This window comes from Phyllobates terribilis, unplaced genomic scaffold (genome assembly GCF_046119375.1).
Source record: "Phyllobates terribilis strain yellow unplaced genomic scaffold, ASM4611937v1 Scaffold_1__5_contigs__length_1240528914, whole genome shotgun sequence".
NCBI lineage: Eukaryota > Metazoa > Chordata > Amphibia > Anura > Dendrobatidae > Phyllobates > Phyllobates terribilis.
Genome location: NW_027362761.1, coordinates 660,509,543 through 660,529,469, shown reverse-complemented (window position 1 = coordinate 660,529,469; position 19,927 = coordinate 660,509,543). Strand labels below are relative to the sequence as shown.

Sequence of the window (19,927 nt, the reverse complement as noted above, 5' to 3'; positions counted from 1 at the left end):
ATATGGAAGAAGTCAGGGGAATGGTTTTGCAGGAAATACAATCCTCCCTAGCCTCCTTCTCGCAGTCATTTTCGCAAGCCAGAGCTGAGGGTCCCTTGCCACTGAAAAGGAGAAAGTATACGGTTAGGGATACCTCTGATTCAGAAGAATTTGGATCCATGGAGGAACCTGAGGAAGGTGTTCTAAGTGACTAACGTGAGGAGGAGAAGAAGTATTACTTTTCTGCCAAGAATATGGAAGAATTGTTCTTGCAGGTGAGAGATACTATGCAGCTGGGGTGGAGAAGAAGACCTGTACAGTTCAGGATGAGATGTTTTGGGGTCTGAAATCCAATTAGAAGTTAGTGTTCGCGGTGCATGACAACATTCGTAGTCTGATAATTGATGAATGGGAGTCACCAGAAAAAAGGCTTAGTGTTACGGGAGAAATAAAGTATAGATTCCCTCTGGATGAAAATACGGCTAAATTATGGACAGAAATTCTGAAAGTGGATATGCAAGTGGTAAGGGTAGCGAAGAAGACAACCCTTCCCTTTGAAGACTTCCCACTGAAGGATCCAATGGATAGGAAGATGGACAGTTTGCTGAGGAAGACGTGGGAAACAGCGTCGGCTTCCCTGAAGACGAATATCGCTTCGATTTGTGTAGCACTTCCATGTTCCTCTGGTTACAACAATTAGAAGAACATCTCTAGAAGGGTACTCCTCAGGAGGACCTCCTTGCATCTCTTACTTTGTTACAAAAAGTCACTGAATTCCTAGCTGATGCCTCAGCGGAGTCTGTCAAGATTGCGGCAAGATCGGCAGCCTTATCTAATTCCACAAGAAGAGCTCTATGGTTGAACATGTGGAGTGGGGACAATGCATCAAAGTCTAAGCTTTGTTCCATCCCGTTTAAAGGAGAGTATATGTTTGGAGCAGTCTTGGACGAGCTGTTGGAGAAAGCATCTAACAAGAAGTCGTCTCTGCCAGAGCCGAAGATTTCAAGGAATTTGAGGAAGAGACCATTTTCCCCCCCTTAGCAGCAACAGCAGCAAACATTTCAGTATAGAGGCAAGGGTAAAGCTTGTCGCTGGAGTTACCCAAAAAGGGGAAGAGGGAAGAATATCTTTCTAAGTTCAAGGCAAGACAGACAATGACGCCAAGAAGGTAGGAGGCAGGACTGCAAGCTTCCATCCACAATGGCAGCTGATCTCTACTGACAGAAAGATCCTGGACATGGTGGCGGTAGGAGCCTATATAGACTTTGCTACCTACCCTCCAAGAAGGGTAGAAGTAACATCCTTACCTTCTGCAAGGTTACAAAAGATCCTAATGACAGGTCTTCAGAATCTTCAAAACTCTGAAGTTTTATCACCAGTGCCTTGCATGGAACTAGGACAAGGTCATTATTCTCGGGTGTTTCTGTTGAAAAAGGTTTCAAGTTCCTACAGGTTAATCCTTAATCTAAAACATCTCAACCAATATGTGTAATACAGAAGGTTCAAGATGGAGTCGATAAGGTCCACGATCACGCTGATTGGGGAAGGATTTGTCATGGCAACAATAGACCTGCAAAAGGCATACTACCATGTGCCAATTCACCCGGCCTACAGTAAATTCCTCAGATTTGCCGTAAGTCAGAATCAAAGGGTAATCCATTTTCAGTTCAATGTACTTCCCTTTGGAATTTCCGTCGGCACCCCGTTTATTCTTAAAGATCATGGCAGAGGTGGTAGCTTGTCTAAGAAGGCGGAATATCAGCATTGTCCCCTATTTAGACTATTTTTTTAGTGATGGCTCCCTCAGTTCCATGTTTGGAAAAAGACCTTCAGATGACCCTCAAGTTTATGCGCTGAAGAACAGGAGCAGAGTCTCAATATAATTAGCCATGTCCATCCTCGGGACCATGACCTCATCTATTCAAGCTGTACCTTGGGCTCAAGCGTATTCGAGGGTTCTTCAAAACTACATCCTTTCCCGTTGGGACAGATCTCCAAGTTCCCTAACCAGCAGGATTCATCTGCCAGAGAAGGTAAAAGCATCTTTAAGGTGGTGGCTCTGTCCAGAAAATCTGCAGAAAGGTTCTTCATGGCTTCAACTTCCCTTGATATCGGTCAAAACAGACACAAGCAAAAGGGAATGGGGAGCAGTAGTCTCCCACGTGGCCTTTCAACGAGTCTGGTCACAAGAAATCGCTGAACAATTTTCGAACCTAAGAGAGTTGAAAGCGGTGGAAGAAACCCTATGGGTGGCCAATTCTCTACTTCAGGGGTCACATGTCGGGGTCTACTCGGACAATATGACAACCGTAGCCCACTTGAGACATCAGGGAAGTAAAAATAAAAAAACTGGAAATTGCAAATGATCTCGGAAAGGATCTTCCACTGGGCGGAGCATCATCTACCATGCTTGTTGGCTCTGCACCTGAGAGGCTCCGTCAATTATCAGGCAGATCTATTGCGCAGGAAAGACATTCATCCAGGGGAGGGGAATCTGATCTCAAAGATATTTCATATGATTGTACTAAAGTGGGGATATCCAGAGGTGGATTTGTTTGCGTACCAGAAAAACGCAAAAGTAAGAGCTTTTTTTTCTCCTTGGACACTGAGGATTCCGCAACAGGGATAGATGCATTCTCTCACCCTTGGGAAGTCGGACTCACTTATGCTTTTCCCCCCGATTCTGTTGCTACCAAGGACCTTACAAAAGATCAGGTCCAAAAGAGTCAAGACGATTCTAATAACTCCTTTGTGGCCAAAAAGAGCATGGTTCGGAACATTGAACAGTCTAAAAATGGTGGATCCGGTGATGCTTCCTCAAATCCACGATCTGCTGCATCAGGGCCCTATCTACCATCTGACCCCTCATAATTTGTCTTTAGCGGCTTGGCTTCTGAGACCGCCCTCTTAAGAGCCAGAGGCTTCTCAGTGGAGGTGATCCATACACTGCAGAAAAGCAGAAAACAGGTCACAAATTCCATCTATTAAAAAATCTTGAAAGCTTTCAAACTATGGTATGAACCTCGTCCATTAGATCCCTTTTGGCCTGACATGGCCAGAATCTTGGACTTCCTGCAGAAAGGTCTGTCTAAAGGATTGAGTCCAAGCACACTTGGTGTCCAAGTCTCCGCTTTAAGCTCCTATTTTGATAATGATTTGGCCCAGAACAGATGGATTTGGAGATTCATGACAGCTGCTTCTCAGATAAATCCAACAAGAGCTAAAATAATTTCACCTTGGGATCTCAATATAGTTTTTAGAGGCCTAGCTATGCATCCTTTCGAGCCAATAGCTGAGGCACACATAAACAAATTGTCTTGGAAAGCGGCATTACTTATAGCTCTGACTACAGCCTGGAGAGTGGGTGAAATCCAAGCCCTGTCCATCAGAGAACCTTTATTGTCGTATTTTGGAGGACAGGATCATCCTACAGTTGGAACCTTCTTTTCTTCCCAAGGTGACGTCTGATTTTCATATGTCTCAGCCCATAATTCTCCCGTCCTTTTGCCAAAATCCATCAAATAGCAAGGAAGGAGAATTCCACGCATTGGATGTAAGGACTATAATCCACTACTTGAGTCAGACTGAAACTTGGAGGAAGGATCAGAACTTATTTGTTCATTATGGAGGCCCCAACAAAGGGAAGAAAATTGCAAGATTAAAAAAGCAATTTGTGAAACATACATATTTCAAGATTTGCCTCCTCTGGCAATTTTTGAAAGCTCATTCCACCAGAGCTATGTCTGTCTCTTGGGCTGAAAAGGCTAGTGCATCCGTCAAGCAGATCTGCAGGCCAGCTACATTGTCTGTCCATACCTTTGTTAAACATTATAGATTAGATGTAATGTCAAATAGAGACCTAGCGTTTGGAAGGAAAGTCCTTCAGGCTGTTGTCGCTCCCTAAGATTCATTCTTTGGTATTACTCCAGGTGTACTTTCATGGAGGGGATTGGAGAAAATAGAATTAGACTTACCTGTCATTTGGTTTCTAAGACCCTCCACGACAGCACTGGTAATTCCCGCCCTTAGGTTGTTGATGGAAAAATCCTTAGTGTTAATAAAATATTTAGAGCATTCATACTGTGTGGTCCTTTGAAAACACTGGGGAGGGGCTATTTAACCTCTTGTTTTCCTGTCCCTAATTAGGATGGGGAGGCTACCCTCCCGTGTGTGCTGTCGTGTCTTAGAAACCGAATTACCGGTAAGTCTAATTCTATTTTTTTTCTTCATTTTTATTTTACAGGTGGAAAATTTGCTGATCAGTAACCAAGGAACTGTTAAATTGTGTGACTTTGGCAGTGCAACCACTATTGCACATTACCCTGATTATAACTGGACAGCGCAGAGAAGAGCAACGGTTGAGGATGAAGTGAGTAATACATGGTTATGTCCACTGATGTTTGCTTTGTTGTGTTCTGCCTGTTTACCAAATAGACAGAATACAATGAAGCTTCGAATTTAACAAGTCCATTCCTTTGTTGCCTTCATAAATCAGCTGTACAAGTGGTTTCTCCCTCCAAGCATTGAAATGACGTGCACATTCAGCCAATCCCAAATAGCTTTGTGAGATGGTGCAATTGCTATTGCAGATCACTTTTCTCACCAAAATGAACATTTGCAGAAGATAATCTGAAGCCTAGACAATAAAAAAACAACATATTATGCATTGACCTGTTGCCACCTTGTTCCCAAACTTTTTTGCTTACACTAAATCCCAACACTGTTCTTTCCTTTCCTTCACCATTTCCATATTAAAAAAAAAAAAAAAAGTTCCCAAAAAATATTTTCCAACTATTTCCAAGTGAAGAGCCATTGACTGTTAAAGAACTTAGCTTTATAACTGATATCTGATCACCATGCAGTAGCTATATCTCACAGGAGCTGCTCACATTAAATTATTACATAAATAAAACATATTACTTTTCCATTCATTTTTCAGGTGATTAGAAACACAACACCAATGTACAGGACTCCTGAAATTATAGACTTGTACTCAAACTTTCCAATTGGAGAAAAACAAGATATATGGGTAAATATTCAAAAGAAAAATATATATTTTTTTATTCCTGTGTCTGTTCTATTGACACTTACTGGCATTAGATTCCGTTATGATGGTTTAGCTGTTCCTTAAATCAGTTTTGCAATTTCTTTAGTAATGATTTTAAACTAAAACAAGGTGATCCAGGAACAGTTATTTTTATCTCTTAAAAAATAATTGAAACTTTCTAGAATACTTTATTTTTCTTTACTTATCCCATCTCAATTAGTCCCAATTCCATGATGTGGGTTGACATGTGTCAAAGGGACTAAGGAAATAGTAACCCTCGGCACAGAACAAATAAGATAGTTTTGCTCAAAAATTATATTTAATAATTCCAACACCAACAGATGAAAATGGATAATAATTCTCAACATTTCGGCTGGAGAGCCTTCATCAAGATTTATCTGTAGGTTTTATATTGGAGAGAATCACATGTTCAGTAATTGATTACGGGGAGATATGTCACATTGGTGTCCAGTGGAAAGGAAGAGGGTGATGAAGGCTCTCCAGCCGAAACGTTGAGAATTATCAGTTTTCATCTCGGTGTTGGAATTAATTAGTTTTGCTGTAAAAAATCATATTTATCTAATTTGTTATGTGCTGAGGGTTACTATTTCTTTATACTGTTTCTTGCCCTCTGAGCACAAACTTTATACCTGCCATCAGAGTGCAGACCCTTTCCTATTGTTCTATGTGTGAAAGGGAGCTGGCTTCCAGGCACAGTTGATTACCTAAGCCAGCGCCTACTGTGTCTCTACATGAGCCATGACTAAGGAGGGAGCTGGCTTCCAGGCACAGTTGATTACCTAAGCCAGCGCCTACTGTGTCTCTACATGAGCCATGACTAAGGAGGGAGCTGGCTTCCAGGCACAGTTGATTACCTAAGCCAGCGCCTACTGTGTCTCTATATGAGCCATGACTAAGGAGGGTGCTGGCTTCCAGGAACAGTTGATTACCTAAGCCAGCGCCTACTGTGTCTCTACATGAGCCATGACTAAGGAGGGTGCTGGCTTCCAGGCACAGTTGATTACCTAAGCCAGCGCCTACTGTGTCTCTACATGAGCCATGACTAAGGAGGGAGCTGGCTTCCAGGCACAGTTGATTACCTAAGCCAGCGCCTACTGTGTCTCTACATGAGCCATGACTAAGGAGGGAGCTGGCTTCCAGGCACAGTTGATTACCTAAGCCAGCGCCTACTGTGTCTCTACATGAGCCATGACTAAGGAGGGAGCTGGCTTCCAGGCACAGTTGATTACCTAAGCCAGCGCCTACTGTGTCTCTATATGAGCCATGACTAAGGAGGGTGCTGGCTTCCAGGAACAGTTGATTACCTAAGCCAGCGCCTACTGTGTCTCTACATGAGCCATGACTAAGGAGGGTGCTGGCTTCCAGGCACAGTTGATTACCTAAGCCAGCGCCTACTGTGTCTCTACATGAGCCATGACTAAGGAGGGAGCTGGCTTCCAGGCACAGTTGATTACCTAAGCCAGCGCCTACTGTGTCTCTACATGAGCCATGACTAAGGAGGGTGCTGGCTTCCAGGCACAGTTGATTACCTAAGCCAGCGCCTACTGTGTCTCTACATGAGCCATGACTAAGGAGGGAGCTGGCTTCCAGGCACAGTTGATTACCTAAGCCAGCGCCTACTGTGTCTCTACATGAGCCATGACTAAGGAGGGAGCTGGCTTCCAGGCACAGTTGATTACCTAAGCCAGCGCCTACTGTGTCTCTACGTGAGCCATGACTAAGGAGGGTGCTGGCTTCCAGGAACAGTTGATTACCTAAGCCAGCGCCTACTGTGTCTCTACATGAGCCATGACTAAGGAGGGTGCTGGCTTCCAGGCACAGTTGATTACCTAAGCCAGCGCCTACTGTGTCTCTACGTGAGCCATGATTAAGGAGGGAGCTGGCTTCCAGGCACAGTTGATTACCTAAGCCAGCGCCTACTGTGTCTCTACATGAGCCATGACTAAGGAGGGTGCTGGCTTCCAGGAACAGTTGATTACCTAAGCCAGCGCCTACTGTGTCTCTACATGAGCCATGATTAAGGAGGGAGCTGGCTTCCAGGCACAGTTGATTACCTAAGCCAGCGCCTACTGTGTCTCTACATGAGCCATGACTAAGGAGGGTGCTGGCTTCCAGGCACAGTTGATTACCTAAGCCAGCGTCTACTGTGTCTCTACATGAGCCATGATTAAGGAGGGAGCTGGCTTCCAGGCACAGTTGATTACCTAAGCCAGCGCCTACTGTGTCTCTACATGAGCCATGACTAAGGAGGGTGCTGGCTTCCAGGCACAGTTGATTACCTAAGCCAGCGACCTAGAAGGGAGCTGGCTTAGCTAATCATCTGTGCATCACAGCCTTTTTTCATCATGTGCTGATAAACAGAATAAAGCACACCAACCGCACTCTAAGATGGGATATGAAATTAGACATTGGTGGTGTAATTTCTCTATCGGTTTTTAAGTCAGGACAATTATGGGCTGATTCCTTAAGGCTGGCATTGTACATGCAGGTGTTCATTTAGAGGTGTGTTGTAGTGAGATGTACAGAATTTATTAAGAGGAGTACACCACTTAATGAACTCAATGAATCTTCTCAGTTGTGTGCTCATCACCAAAAATAATACTCCAATCAAGGGCTGGAGTAACATTTCTGGTGCAAGTTACACCTCTAAAGTGGTGTGGCAGATGCTTCTTTCTGCCCAAGCTCTGCCCTCATTAGCAAAGATAATGTGGAAACAACAAGTCACAGCATTTTGGCTTATCGCTCCGCAAAATTCTTGCACCATTTTGTAAGTGTTTTACGCTGGTAAGCTGGCACCAACACTTTGATGAATTGGCCTGTTAATTTCTGATTTCTTTATGCAGAATATTCAAATGTGAAGTCCTCAGGTAGTCTTTGACAGATGGAAAATTGTCCGATTTTAACATTTTTTTGTTTGTTTTAATTTATCTTGCGTCACTGTTGGCTAAGTAAGACCTTCATTGATTTCTGATCTTTTGTGATGCTGTGCTTTGCCTCAGGCTCTTGGCTGTATTCTTTACTTACTGTGCTTCAAGCAGCATCCATTTGAAGATGGAGCCAAACTTCGTATTGTCAATGGGAATTATTCAATACCAGAAGATGATACCAAGTACCTTGTCTTTCATGGCCTCATTAGTAAGTGGGCTAATACAATATCGATTTTATGTTTAATGTACAAGTCAAATGTATTCCTGACACGCATGATAGAATGTAGTAGGAAAGGCAAACGCGGAATAAAATCTTCAAGCTTCATTTCATAATGAAAAGGTTTAAATTTCCACATGTTGGTGAAGAAAACACACTGACGCGTTTCTGGCGTCCACTGCGCCCTTAGAGTATAGTGGTAAATGAATATGGATGAGGCTTTTAAAGATAAAATCCCACATGTGAAACAACTTTTCAATTATCTAGGTCAGATGACCAAGAAGGAAGCCATATCCTTCAGTATCTTAGGAGCCTATCTAATAAATGACATGGGTGCAAGGGAAAAAACTGGTGGTTATAATAAAAAATACTTATGCCCATGTACAATAAATCTCACTAAATTAACTTTCTATCCGTTTTATAATTCATCCCCTTGGGCTATTTTGTGTGAAATGTAATGATCCAGAAAGCTTCCCTCATAAAAACAAAGTTTACGTTGCCAGCTTTTTTTTTAATTTGCGACTAGTATAGCCTATATATTTCACTTCACAAAAGCTGCATTTAATGCAGTAGATGACTTCAGTTAATGAAGGAATCCATGTTGTGATAATTGTCTATTTTCTCTTCACCCATGACAGCACACCTGAAAGAGAATCCGCCCACCAAGGACCGGAAATCTTCTGTAATAAAAGGGTGGTACCTCTCCCCCGCTTTAGTTGGTTTCCTGTCCTTGATGGGAATCCTTGTTGAAGAACACGGTGGAAGATGTGAACTTACTCAGGCCTGTCCCGGCAGAACTGGCTGTGGGCCCATGGCGCCGGCCTTCAGGTACTGGATGCGCCTTTATCAGGTTCCCCGGGGACCTGCTGCACGTGCGTGCACGGGCGGTTGAGAGGTCCCGGGCTTCTGCAGACCGCCGTGCCGCCCTCCCCCTGCCACACACATGACCGCTCCGGAGCAATGGGCTTAGCGGTCGCACGCCCTGACGTCATGGTGCAGGGCACGCTTGGTAGGGCTTGCCTCAGGGGCGGCAACCGGAAAAAAGATGGCGGTTCCCTGTGCAACACCGGTTGGCATGTGTAAACGCTTGCGGCTCTTGGAGGGGGGAGGGCGTGAGGGAGGAATAAGCCAGAAGGAGACTGCAGGGGATCCGGAAGTGGCTGAGTGTGGAATGGGTGATGACTGTCTGCACGTTATGTGGTATTCCCACTGACAGGTTTCCGAAAAAGGGAACATGTGATTTTTTTTTTTTTTTTTTTTCTTGAATGTTGAAACACAAGTAAGAGCAATATCCAAAAATTCTATTCTGTTACTAGGGCCATTAAAAGTGAAACAAAGATTAATGTCGTTATTATTAAGGTAATTAATGAAGTCTGATATTGGTCGTGATGTCATGGGACCACACAATGAGAATGTCATCCACATAGTGACCATACCAGACTAAATGAGCAAGCAAACAGATTACCAAAAAAAATTTTAATGGTCCTCCCACCAAGCGACGAATAGTATTGCTAAAGAGGGGGAGAAGCGAGACCCCATTGGGGCTCCTTTGATTTGAATAAGAACTCCTTATTGAAACTGAAAAAAATTGTGTTTAAGTAAATAATCTATGGCCATTAAGATAAACTCTTTTAATTGTATTGCAAGCAGTGGACAACATTGAATGGAAAGACAATTATAGTTTTATTTCATGTGATAAAGTGAAACTATATTCCTGCATTCCACGTGATCTGCCATTAGAGGACATTTCTTTCCATCTCAACCGATACAGTACTTATACTTTACAATTAAAAGAGTTTATCTTAATGGCCATAGATTATTTACTTAAACACAATTTTTTTCAGTTTCAATAAGGAGTTCTTATTCAAATCAAAGGAGCCCCAATGGGGTCTCGCTTCTCCCCCTCTTTAGCAATACTATTCGTCGCTTGGTGGGAGGAACATTAAAATTTTTTTTTGGTAATCTGTTTGCTTGCTCATTTAGTCTGTCGTCCACATGGCGACCATACCATTCTCATTGTGTGGTCCCATGACATCGCGACCATACTAGACTTCATTCATTACCTTAATCATAATGACATTAATCTAAGTTTCACTTTTAATGGCCCTAGTAACGGCATAGAATTTTATTGGTCGACCGTGACAGCACCATGAGAGAGGGGATCTGCCCACCAAGGACAGGAAACCTAGAGGCTTAAAAGGGGCGGAACCTCTTTCTTGCCTCAGTTTGACAGCACCACGAGTGTCACCCCAGTCAATAAAGTCCTTACAGTGGTTGGAGGACGAGGCAAACCTATCTTGAGGGGTTCCCTGGGTACCACTAGAAAAATTACCACCGATGCGAGTCCCAGTGGGTGGGGAGCCCATTTGGGGAATATGGTAGCCCAGGGCACCTGGTCAAATAACGAAAAGGGCCTCTCCTCCAACGCAAAAGAGCTGCTGGCAGTGGACAAATCGGTTAATAATTTCTTAGTTTTCCTCCAAGGTCAGAATGTAAAGATCCTTTCGGATAATAGACTTGCGGTAGCAGACGTGAACCACCAGGGGGGTACACGGTCAAGATCGCTGATGAGAGTGACGGATCATCTCTTTCAGGTCACGGAAAGTCATCTCCTTTCCTTAAAGGCCCTCCATATAAGGGGAGAAGAAAATACAAGAGCAGTCTACTTAAGCCGCTATCCTCTGAGGCAGGGAGAATAGGAACTAAAATAAGACATTTTGTCCCAAATAGTCCGAAGATGGGGGCCTCCGGTGGTAGACCTGTTTGCCAAAAGGCTTTTCTGTTTCCTAAATCCCAGAGAAAATCCCCTGGCAGTGGATGCCCTCCTGATGACTTGGGATTTCAGCCTGGCCTATGCCTTTCCCCTGTTGGCCCTTCTTCCCGTGGTCATAGGAAATATCAGGGAGGACAAGGCAAGGGTTCTGCTGTTCGCACCTTTTTGGCCCAGGAGACCCTGGTTCTCATGCCTGGGGAGCATGTCCATATCCGAACCTTGGGTCCTGCCCGAGGTTCTGGAGTTCCTATTCCAGGGTCTAATAGTCCATCCTCAAGCATCTAGCCTCCACTTGATGGTATAGAACTTGAAAGGTCATTGCTAAGCGAGAAAGGGTTTTCTCAAGTTCTAGTAGCTACCCTAATGCGTAGCAGAAAACCTGTTAAAACTCAAATTTATGCCAGAACTTGAAAAAAGTTTTTGTCTTTTTCTGGATGTAGAGTTGATGAGGAGGTGCCAATAGGAAAAGGTTTTGGAGTGTTTACCAAAGGGTCTTGAACTAGGGTTATCCACCAGCACCCTAAAAGTTCAGGTTTCTGCCTTAGGCGCCCTGTATAGCTGTGATCTGGCGGGCAACTATTGGGTTTCTCGATTCATTAAGGCAGCGTTTAGATCTAGACTCATCATCAAAAGCAACATGGTTCCCTGGGACAAAAATTGGTTCAAAAGGCCTTGACTGCCTTTTTAGCCAATAGAATAAGCAACCCTTAAATCCCTCTCCCTTAAAACAGCGCTACTAATAGCTTTAACTTCGGCTAGGAGGATTAGTGACATTCGGGCTCTGTCTTCGGCTTTGCCCTTTACTCAAATCCTGGATGATAGGCGGGATCAGGTTTAAGAATTACTCTATCTCCCTAAAGTAGCTTCTCGTTTCCACAGACTTCAAGAAGTAGTCCTACCCTCCTGTGCTAATCCGTGTAACCAGAAAGAAGCAGAATTACATAGATTAGACATGAGGAGATATGTGGTTTAGGTACCTCTCTGTTATCAAGCACTTTAGGAAAGATAGTTCATTGTTTATATCCTACCAAGGGGTTGGGAAAGGGTTTAAAGTCACAAAGTCCACCATAGCTAGATGGACTAGGGAGACTATTTCTCTAGCTTATACATCTAGCAGCAAGCAAGTGCCACAAAGGGTTGAAGGCCCATGCCACCCGGGCTGTGGCGACTTCCTGGGCGGAGAAGACAGGTGTCTCGATTGAAGACATGTGTAAGGCTGCTACCTGGTCCTCTCCTTCTACATTTTATAGGCACTATAGACTGGATATGGGTGTTCCAACTGACCTCACATTTGGGAGAAGGGTGCTCCAGGCTGTGGTCCCTCCCTAGACTTCTTCATCTCTGTAATTCTCTCGTGGTGCTGTCATGGTCGACCGATAGTCATAAGTTACTTATCGGTAATGGGATTTTTCAAAGACTATGACAGTACCCTGATATTGCCTCCGTTCAAGTTTGTGGGTGCACTCCCTGTTTATTATAATTTCAGACTTAATAGGTGGTGTATGGTATAGTAATTTTGTTATTATTTGCTGTGTTTATTAACCTGGCGGTCCTCTCAATGCTCTGTAATCCAAACTGATGCGGGAGAGAGGCACCGCCCTTTTTATCTGTAGGTTTCCTGTCCTTGGTGGGCGGATCCCCTCTCTCGTGGTGCTGTCATGGGTTCCGAGAAATCCCGTTACCGGTAAGTAACTTATGACTTTTGTATATTGCCCTTACTGGTGTTTAAACATCTAAAAATATCACGTTCCCTTTTTCAGAAACCAGTCAGTGGGAATACCATATTACGTGCAGACAGTTGTCACCCATTCCACACAATCGCAGCTATTTCTTATGGCGAATTAGTCAGAGCAAAAAAGTTGTGCTCTGATGATATTTTGTACAAGAAAGAATCATTTATCATAAAAAAAAAGAATCTCAAGGAAACCGGTTACACTGATAAAATCATTGATATGGCTTATGTAAAAACTTTGGTAATAAAGAGAAAAGATATATGATCTGTAAAGTAAAAAAAAAAAGAACAATAACCTGATCAGTATTATTGAAATATTTATCACCTTTATCAAAAACTACATCCCCGTTTTAGAGCAGGATGACACTTAACATGAAATTTTGAATAAGGTGTATAAACGTGTAGCTAGGAGATGTAAATTTATTGGGAACATGCTGTCTCCAAGTTTGTATGAAAAACGCACCAAGAACGCAACCTTGTTAATGATTAAAGGTTTTCACAAATCATTGGCAATAAATGCTGCCAAATAACCTTAATAGACAATTCTCACAACATGAATTCCTTCATTAACTGTGAAACATGTCCCATCATCTACTGCATTAAATGCACCTTTTGTGAAGTGAAATATATAGGCTGTATTAGCCGTAAATTAAAAAAAAGGATTTCGGCACATTTCTAACATCAATAGCAACAACATCACGTACTCAGGAGCTGTTAAACTCCTTGGAGTGACATGAAGGTAAAGTAGTCTGTGTTTTTTTTGGTATAGATATAGTTACAGCTCCTAAGCTGGGTGGTAGCTGTCAATGTAAACCTTTTTATGAGGGAAGCTTTCTGGATCATTACACTTGACAGGAAACAGCCTAAGGGGATGGATTATAAAACTGGTACAAAGTTAATTTATTGAGATTTATTGTACATGGGCATAAGTATTTTTTTATTTTAACCACCAGTTTTTTCCCTTGATAATGTTATTTTTTCCCTTGCACCCATGTCATTTATTAGATAGGCTCCTAAGATACTGAAGGATATGGCTTCCTTCTTGGTCATCTGACCTAGATAATTGAGAAGTTGTTTCACATGTGAGATTTTTTCCTTTAAAAGCTTCATCCATATTCATTTACCACTATACTTTGTGACTCGGGGAGCATGGGACTCCAGAAACGCGTCAGTGTTTTCTTCACCAACCTGTGGAAATTTTATCATTTTGATTATGAAATAAAGCTTGAAGATTTTATTCCCCGTTGGCTTTCCTAGTGAATTTTTTCTTGATTCTCTGTGGGTCAGGAGCACAGGATCTGGCACTTATCATGATGAAAACAGTCTGGCAGTGATCTGGTATTGTGAGAGCATTTTCCTTCTTTTTTTCCAAAGTTTGACACATGCGTTTTCTGAAAGGCCAGCATCTGATGAAGTGTGGCTTGTCAGAAAAAAGCCTGTCCTGGTGCAAACATTGTAAAGAACTCAAACTTCAAGGGGGATTTTATTTGGACAGAATAAAGGTGTGTTCACACTGAGAAATAGAAAATGAAAAAAATCCATTGTGAATTTTCTTTTGAACCTCCGTCGTTTTCTTTGCCATTTGTTAAATCTGTTTTTGAAAGAACTAAAAAAAAAAAAAAAAAAAAAAAAAGTGCCCCCTTATTTCCAGCCACATCACATAAGAATATTTGCTGCTGGAGTTTAACCTCTTAAGGATCAGGCTATTTTTCATTTTTGCGGGGACTTAGGGGCAGATAATGGCTGTTTATTACAGTGATCATCTGCCGGCAAAGATGCTGGCTCGACTTGAGAGCCCCCATCAAAGGCAGGGAGCCGGAATATGATGTTAAGTGGTTAAAATTTAATTTGTCAAGCTCTGGCTGGACGCACATATCATGCACTTCTGAAATAAGTTCTAGATATACTAGTAGTGATAGAAAAGAAAAAGCTGGCCACAGTTAGATATAGATCCTCCAGAACCACAGAATAATTGGTCAAATCTGCAAAACCTATGTGTCTGCCATCTGCTCAATCAGGGTCAGACCGGCCCACCGGAGAATCCACTTGAGGGCCCCGCTCCCTTACTGCTCACTGGCGGAAGCACAGGTCCTCCACATTCACTGCAAGTGCTCACCTTTGTATCACCTTTGTGTGCACTGCTCCTCAGAGAGCAGCACATACTTAGATTCTACTACCAGCTGCACTGTTCATCGACACAAGCGATGCTGCTTCGCATCTGTACTGGCATGCATGGCGAGTAGCACTCCTCACAGAACGGTGCACTCTTCCTTTCACAGCTGACTGTGTGCTTATTGGGAGGCTTTGTGTCTTCCAATCAGCTGGGTGGTTGCTCATTGTGTCATTGTTTGGATTCACTGTTGCAGCAGCTATTCTCAGGTTTTAACAGCCCTGGAGAGCTGTGCTGCTGTCTGGCTGCTCTGCAACCTACCAGTATTAAGTTAATCAGGGTTAGTTTTGTTTATGTGACATCACCAGCACAGGTCAGTTAAGGAGCTGTGCTGTGATTGGTCAGGAGCCTGCACCAGTGCTGTAGTCTGGCATATGGTGGATCTGTCAGCTCTCCTGTGTGGTGTAGTATATAGAGGATGTGTCAGCTCTCCTGTGTGGTGTAGTATATAGAGGATGTGTCAGCTCTCCTGTGTGGTGTAGTATATAGAGGATCTGTCAGCTCTCCTGTGTGGTGTAGTATATAGAGGATCTGTCAGCTCTCCTGTGTGGTGTAGTATATAGAGGATGTCGGCTCTCCTGTGTGGTGTAGTATATAGAGGATGTGTCGGCTCTCCTGTGTGGTGTAGTATATAGAGGATCTGTCAGCTCTCCTGTGTGGTGTAGTATATAGAGGATGTCGGCTCTCCTGTGTGGTGTAATATATAGAGGATCTGTCAGCTCTCCTGTGTGGTGTAGTATATAGAGGATTTGTCAGCTCTCCTGTGTGGTGTAGTATATAGAGGATGTCGGCTCTCCTGTGTGGTGTAGTATATAGAGGATGTGTCGGCTCTCCTGTGTGGTGTAGTATATAGAGGATCTGTCAGCTCTCCTGTGTGGTGTAGTATATAGAGGATTTGTCAGCTCTCCTGTGTGGTGTAGTATATAGAGGATGTCGGCTCTCCTGTGTGGTGTAGTATATAGAGGATTTGTCAGCTCTCCTGTGTGGTGTAGTATATAGAGGATGTGTCAGCTCTCCTGTGTGGTGTAGTATATAGAGGATGTGTCAGCTCTCCTGTGTGGTGTAGTATATAGAGGATCTGTCAGCTCTCCTGTGTGGTGTAGTATATAGAGGATGTGTCAGCTCTCCTGTGTGGTGTAGTATATAGAGGATCTGTCAGCTCTCCTGTGTGGTGTAGTATATAGAGGATGTGTCAGCTCTCCTGTGTGGTGTAGTATATAGAGGATGTGTCAGCTCTCCTGTGTGGTGTAGTATATAGAGGATCTGTCAGCTCTCCTGTGTGGTGTAGTATATAGAGGATGTGTCAGCTCTCCTGTGTGGTGTAGTATGTAGAGGATGTGTCAGCTCTCCTGTGTGGTGTAGTATATAGAGGATCTGTCAGCTCTCCTGTGTGGTGTAGTATATAGAGGATGTGTCAGCTCTCCTGTGTGGTGTAGTATATAGAGGATCTGTCAGCTCTCCTGTGTGGTGTAGTATATAGAGGATGTGTCGGCTCTCCTGTGTGGTGTAGTATATAGAGGATGTGTCGGCTCTCCTGTGTGGTGTAGTGTATAGAGGATGTGTCAGCTCTCCTGTGTGGTGTAGTATATAGAGGATGTGTCAGCTCTCCTGTGTGGTGTAGTATATAGAGGATCTGTCGGCTCTCCTGTGTGGTGTAGTATATAGAGGATCTGTCAGCTCTCCTGTGTGGTGTAGTATATAGAGGATCTGTCGGCTCTCCTGTGTGGTGTAGTATATAGAGGATCTGTCGGCTCTCCTGTGTGGTGTAGTATATAGAGGATCTGTCGGCTCTCCTGTGTGGTGTAGTATATAGAGGATGTGTCAGCTCTCCTGTGTGGTGTAGTATATAGAGGATGTGTCGGCTCTCCTGTGTGGTGTAGTATATAGAGGATGTGTCGGCTCTCCTGTGTGGTGTAGTATATAGAGAATGTGTCAGCTCTCCTGTGTGGTGTAGTATATAGAGGATCTGTCAGCTCTCCTGTGTGGTGTAGTATATAGAGGATCTGTCGGCTCTCCTGTGTGGTGTAGTATATAGAGGATGTGTCAGCTCTCCTGTGTGGTGTAGTATATAGAGGATGTGTCAGCTCTCCTGTGTGGTGTAGTATATAGAGGATCTGTCAGCTCTCCTGTGTGGTGTAGTATATAGAGGATGTGTCAGCTCTCCTGTGTGGTGTAGTATATAGAGGATCTGTCAGCTCTCCTGTGTGGTGTAGTATATAGAGGATCTGTCAGCTCTCCTGTGTGGTGTAGTATATAGAGGATGTGTCAGCTCTCCTGTGTGGTGTAGTATATAGAGGATGTGTCAGCTCTCCTGTGTGGTGTAGTATATAGAGGATGTGTCAGCTCTCCTGTGTGGTGTAGTATATAGAGGATCTGTCAGCTCTCCTGTGTGGTGTAGTATATAGAGGATGTGTCAGCTCTCCTGTGTGGTGTAGTATATAGAGGATGTGTCAGCTCTCCTGTGTGGTGTAGTATATAGAGGATGTGTCAGCTCTCCTGTGTGGTGTAGTGTATAGAGGATCTGTCAGCTCTCCTGTGTGGTGTAGTGTATAGAGGATCTGTCAGCTCTCCTGTGTGGTGTAGTATATAGAGGATGTGTCGGCTCTCCTGTGTGGTGTAGTATATAGAGGATGTGTCGGCTCTCCTGTGTGGTGTAGTATATAGAGGATCTGCCGGCTCTCCTGTGTGGTGTAGTATATAGAGGATCTGTCAGCTCTCCTGTGTGGTGTAGTATATAGAGGATCTGTCAGCTCTCCTGTGTGGTGTAGTATATAGAGGATGTGTCAGCTCTCCTGTGTGGTGTAATATATAGAGGATGTGTCAGCTCTCTCCTGTGTGGTGTAGTATATAGAGGATCTGTCAGCTCTCTCCTGTGTGGTGTAGTATATAGAAGATGTGTCAGCTCTCCTGTGTGGTGTAGTATATAGATGATGTGTCAGCTCTCCTGTGTGGTGTAGTATATAGAGGATGTGTCAGCTCTCCTGTGTGGTGTAGTATATAGAGGATGTGTCAGCTCTCCTGTGTGGTGTAGTATATAGAGGATCTGTCAGCTCTCCTGTGTGTTGTAGTATATAGAGGATGTGTCAGCTCTCCTGTGTGGTGTAGTATATAGAGGATCTGTCCTGTGTGGTGTAGTATATAGAGGATGTGTCAGCTCTCCTGTGTGGTGTAGTATATAGAGGATCTGTCAGCTCTCCTGTGTGGTGTAGTATATAGAGGATGTGTCAGCTCTCCTGTGTGGTGTAGTATATAGAGGATGTGTCAGCTCTCCTGTGTGGTGTAGTATATAGAGGATGTGTCAGCTCTCCTGTGTGGTATAGTATATAGAGGATCTGTCCTGTGTGGTGTAGTATATAGAGGATCTGTCAGCTCTCATGTGTGGTGTAGTATATAGAGGATCTGTCAGCTCTCCTGTGTGGTGTAGTATGTAGAGGATCTGTCAGCTCTCCTGTGTGGTGTAGTATATAGAGGATCTGTCAGCTCTCCTGTGTGGTGTAGTATATAGAGGATGTGTCGGCTCTCCTGTGTGGTGTAGTATATAGAGGATCTGCCGGCTCTCCTGTGTGGTGTAGTATATAGAGGATCTGTCGGCTCTCCTGTGTGGTGTAGTATATAGAGGATGTGTCAGCTCTCCTGTGTGGTGTAGTATATAGAGGATGTGTCAGCTCTCCTGTGTGGTGTAGTGTATAGAGGATCTGTCAGCTCTCCTGTGTGGTGTAGTGTATAGAGGATCTGTCCGCTCTCCTGTGTGGTGTAGTATATAGAGGATGTGTCAGCTCTCCTGTGTGGTGTAGTATATAGAGGATGTGTCGGCTCTCCTGTGTGGTGTAGTATATAGAGGATGTGTCGGCTCTCCTGTGTGGTGTAGTATATAGAGGATGTGTCGGCTCTCCTTTGTGGTGTAGTATATAGAGGATGTGTCGGCTCTCCTGTGTGGTGTAGTATATAGAGGATCTGTCAGCTCTCCTGTGTGGTGTAGTATATAGAGGATGTCGGCTCTCCTGTGTGGTGTAATATATAGAGGATCTGTCAGCTCTCCTGTGTGGTGTAGTATATAGAGGATTTGTCAGCTCTCCTGTGTGGTGTAGTATATAGAGGATGTCGGCTCTCCTGTGTGGTGTAGTATATAGAGGATGTGTCGGCTCTCCTGTGTGGTGTAGTATATAGAGGATCTGTCAGCTCTCCTGTGTGGTGTAGTATATAGAGGATTTGTCAGCTCTCCTGTGTGGTGTAGTATATAGAGGATGTCGGCTCTCCTGTGTGGTGTAGTATATAGAGGATTTGTCAGCTCTCCTGTGTGGTGTAGTATATAGAGGATGTGTCAGCTCTCCTGTGTGGTGTAGTATATAGAGGATGTGTCAGCTCTCCTGTGTGGTGTAGTATATAGAGGATCTGTCAGCTCTCCTGTGTGGTGTAGTATATAGAGGATGTGTCAGCTCTCCTGTGTGGTGTAGTATATAGAGGATCTGTCAGCTCTCCTGTGTGGTGTAGTATATAGAGGATGTGTCAGCTCTCCTGTGTGGTGTAGTATATAGAGGATGTGTCAGCTCTCCTGTGTGGTGTAGTATATAGAGGATCTGTCAGCTCTCCTGTGTGGTGTAGTATATAGAGGATGTGTCAGCTCTCCTGTGTGGTGTAGTATGTAGAGGATGTGTCAGCTCTCCTGTGTGGTGTAGTATATAGAGGATCTGTCAGCTCTCCTGTGTGGTGTAGTATATAGAGGATGTGTCAGCTCTCCTGTGTGGTGTAGTATATAGAGGATCTGTCAGCTCTCCTGTGTGGTGTAGTATATAGAGGATGTGTCGGCTCTCCTGTGTGGTGTAGTATATAGAGGATGTGTCGGCTCTCCTGTGTGGTGTAGTGTATAGAGGATGTGTCAGCTCTCCTGTGTGGTGTAGTATATAGAGGATGTGTCAGCTCTCCTGTGTGGTGTAGTATATAGAGGATCTGTCGGCTCTCCTGTGTGGTGTAGTATATAGAGGATCTGTCAGCTCTCCTGTGTGGTGTAGTATATAGAGGATCTGTCGGCTCTCCTGTGTGGTGTAGTATATAGAGGATCTG

At 43.9% G+C, this 19,927-nt stretch overlaps 1 protein-coding gene across 7 annotated transcripts in view; it reads left to right on the top strand.

The window, feature by feature from the left end:
• The window catches only part of GAK (cyclin G associated kinase), a 609,434-nt gene that overhangs the window by 141,778 nt on the left and 447,729 nt on the right, over positions 1-19,927 (top strand). For 6 of the 7 annotated variants that reach the window (XM_073684854.1, XM_073684861.1, XM_073684827.1 and 3 more), the window contains 3 exons: positions 4,223-4,348; positions 4,919-5,008; positions 8,047-8,182. In XM_073684854.1, coding sequence (XP_073540955.1) covers positions 4,223-4,348; positions 4,919-5,008; positions 8,047-8,182 — 352 coding nt within the window. Of the gene's footprint in view, positions 1-218; positions 255-4,222; positions 4,349-4,918; positions 5,009-8,046; positions 8,183-19,927 lie in introns of those variants that run through there. The other variant, XM_073684869.1, reaches the window with a different exon arrangement.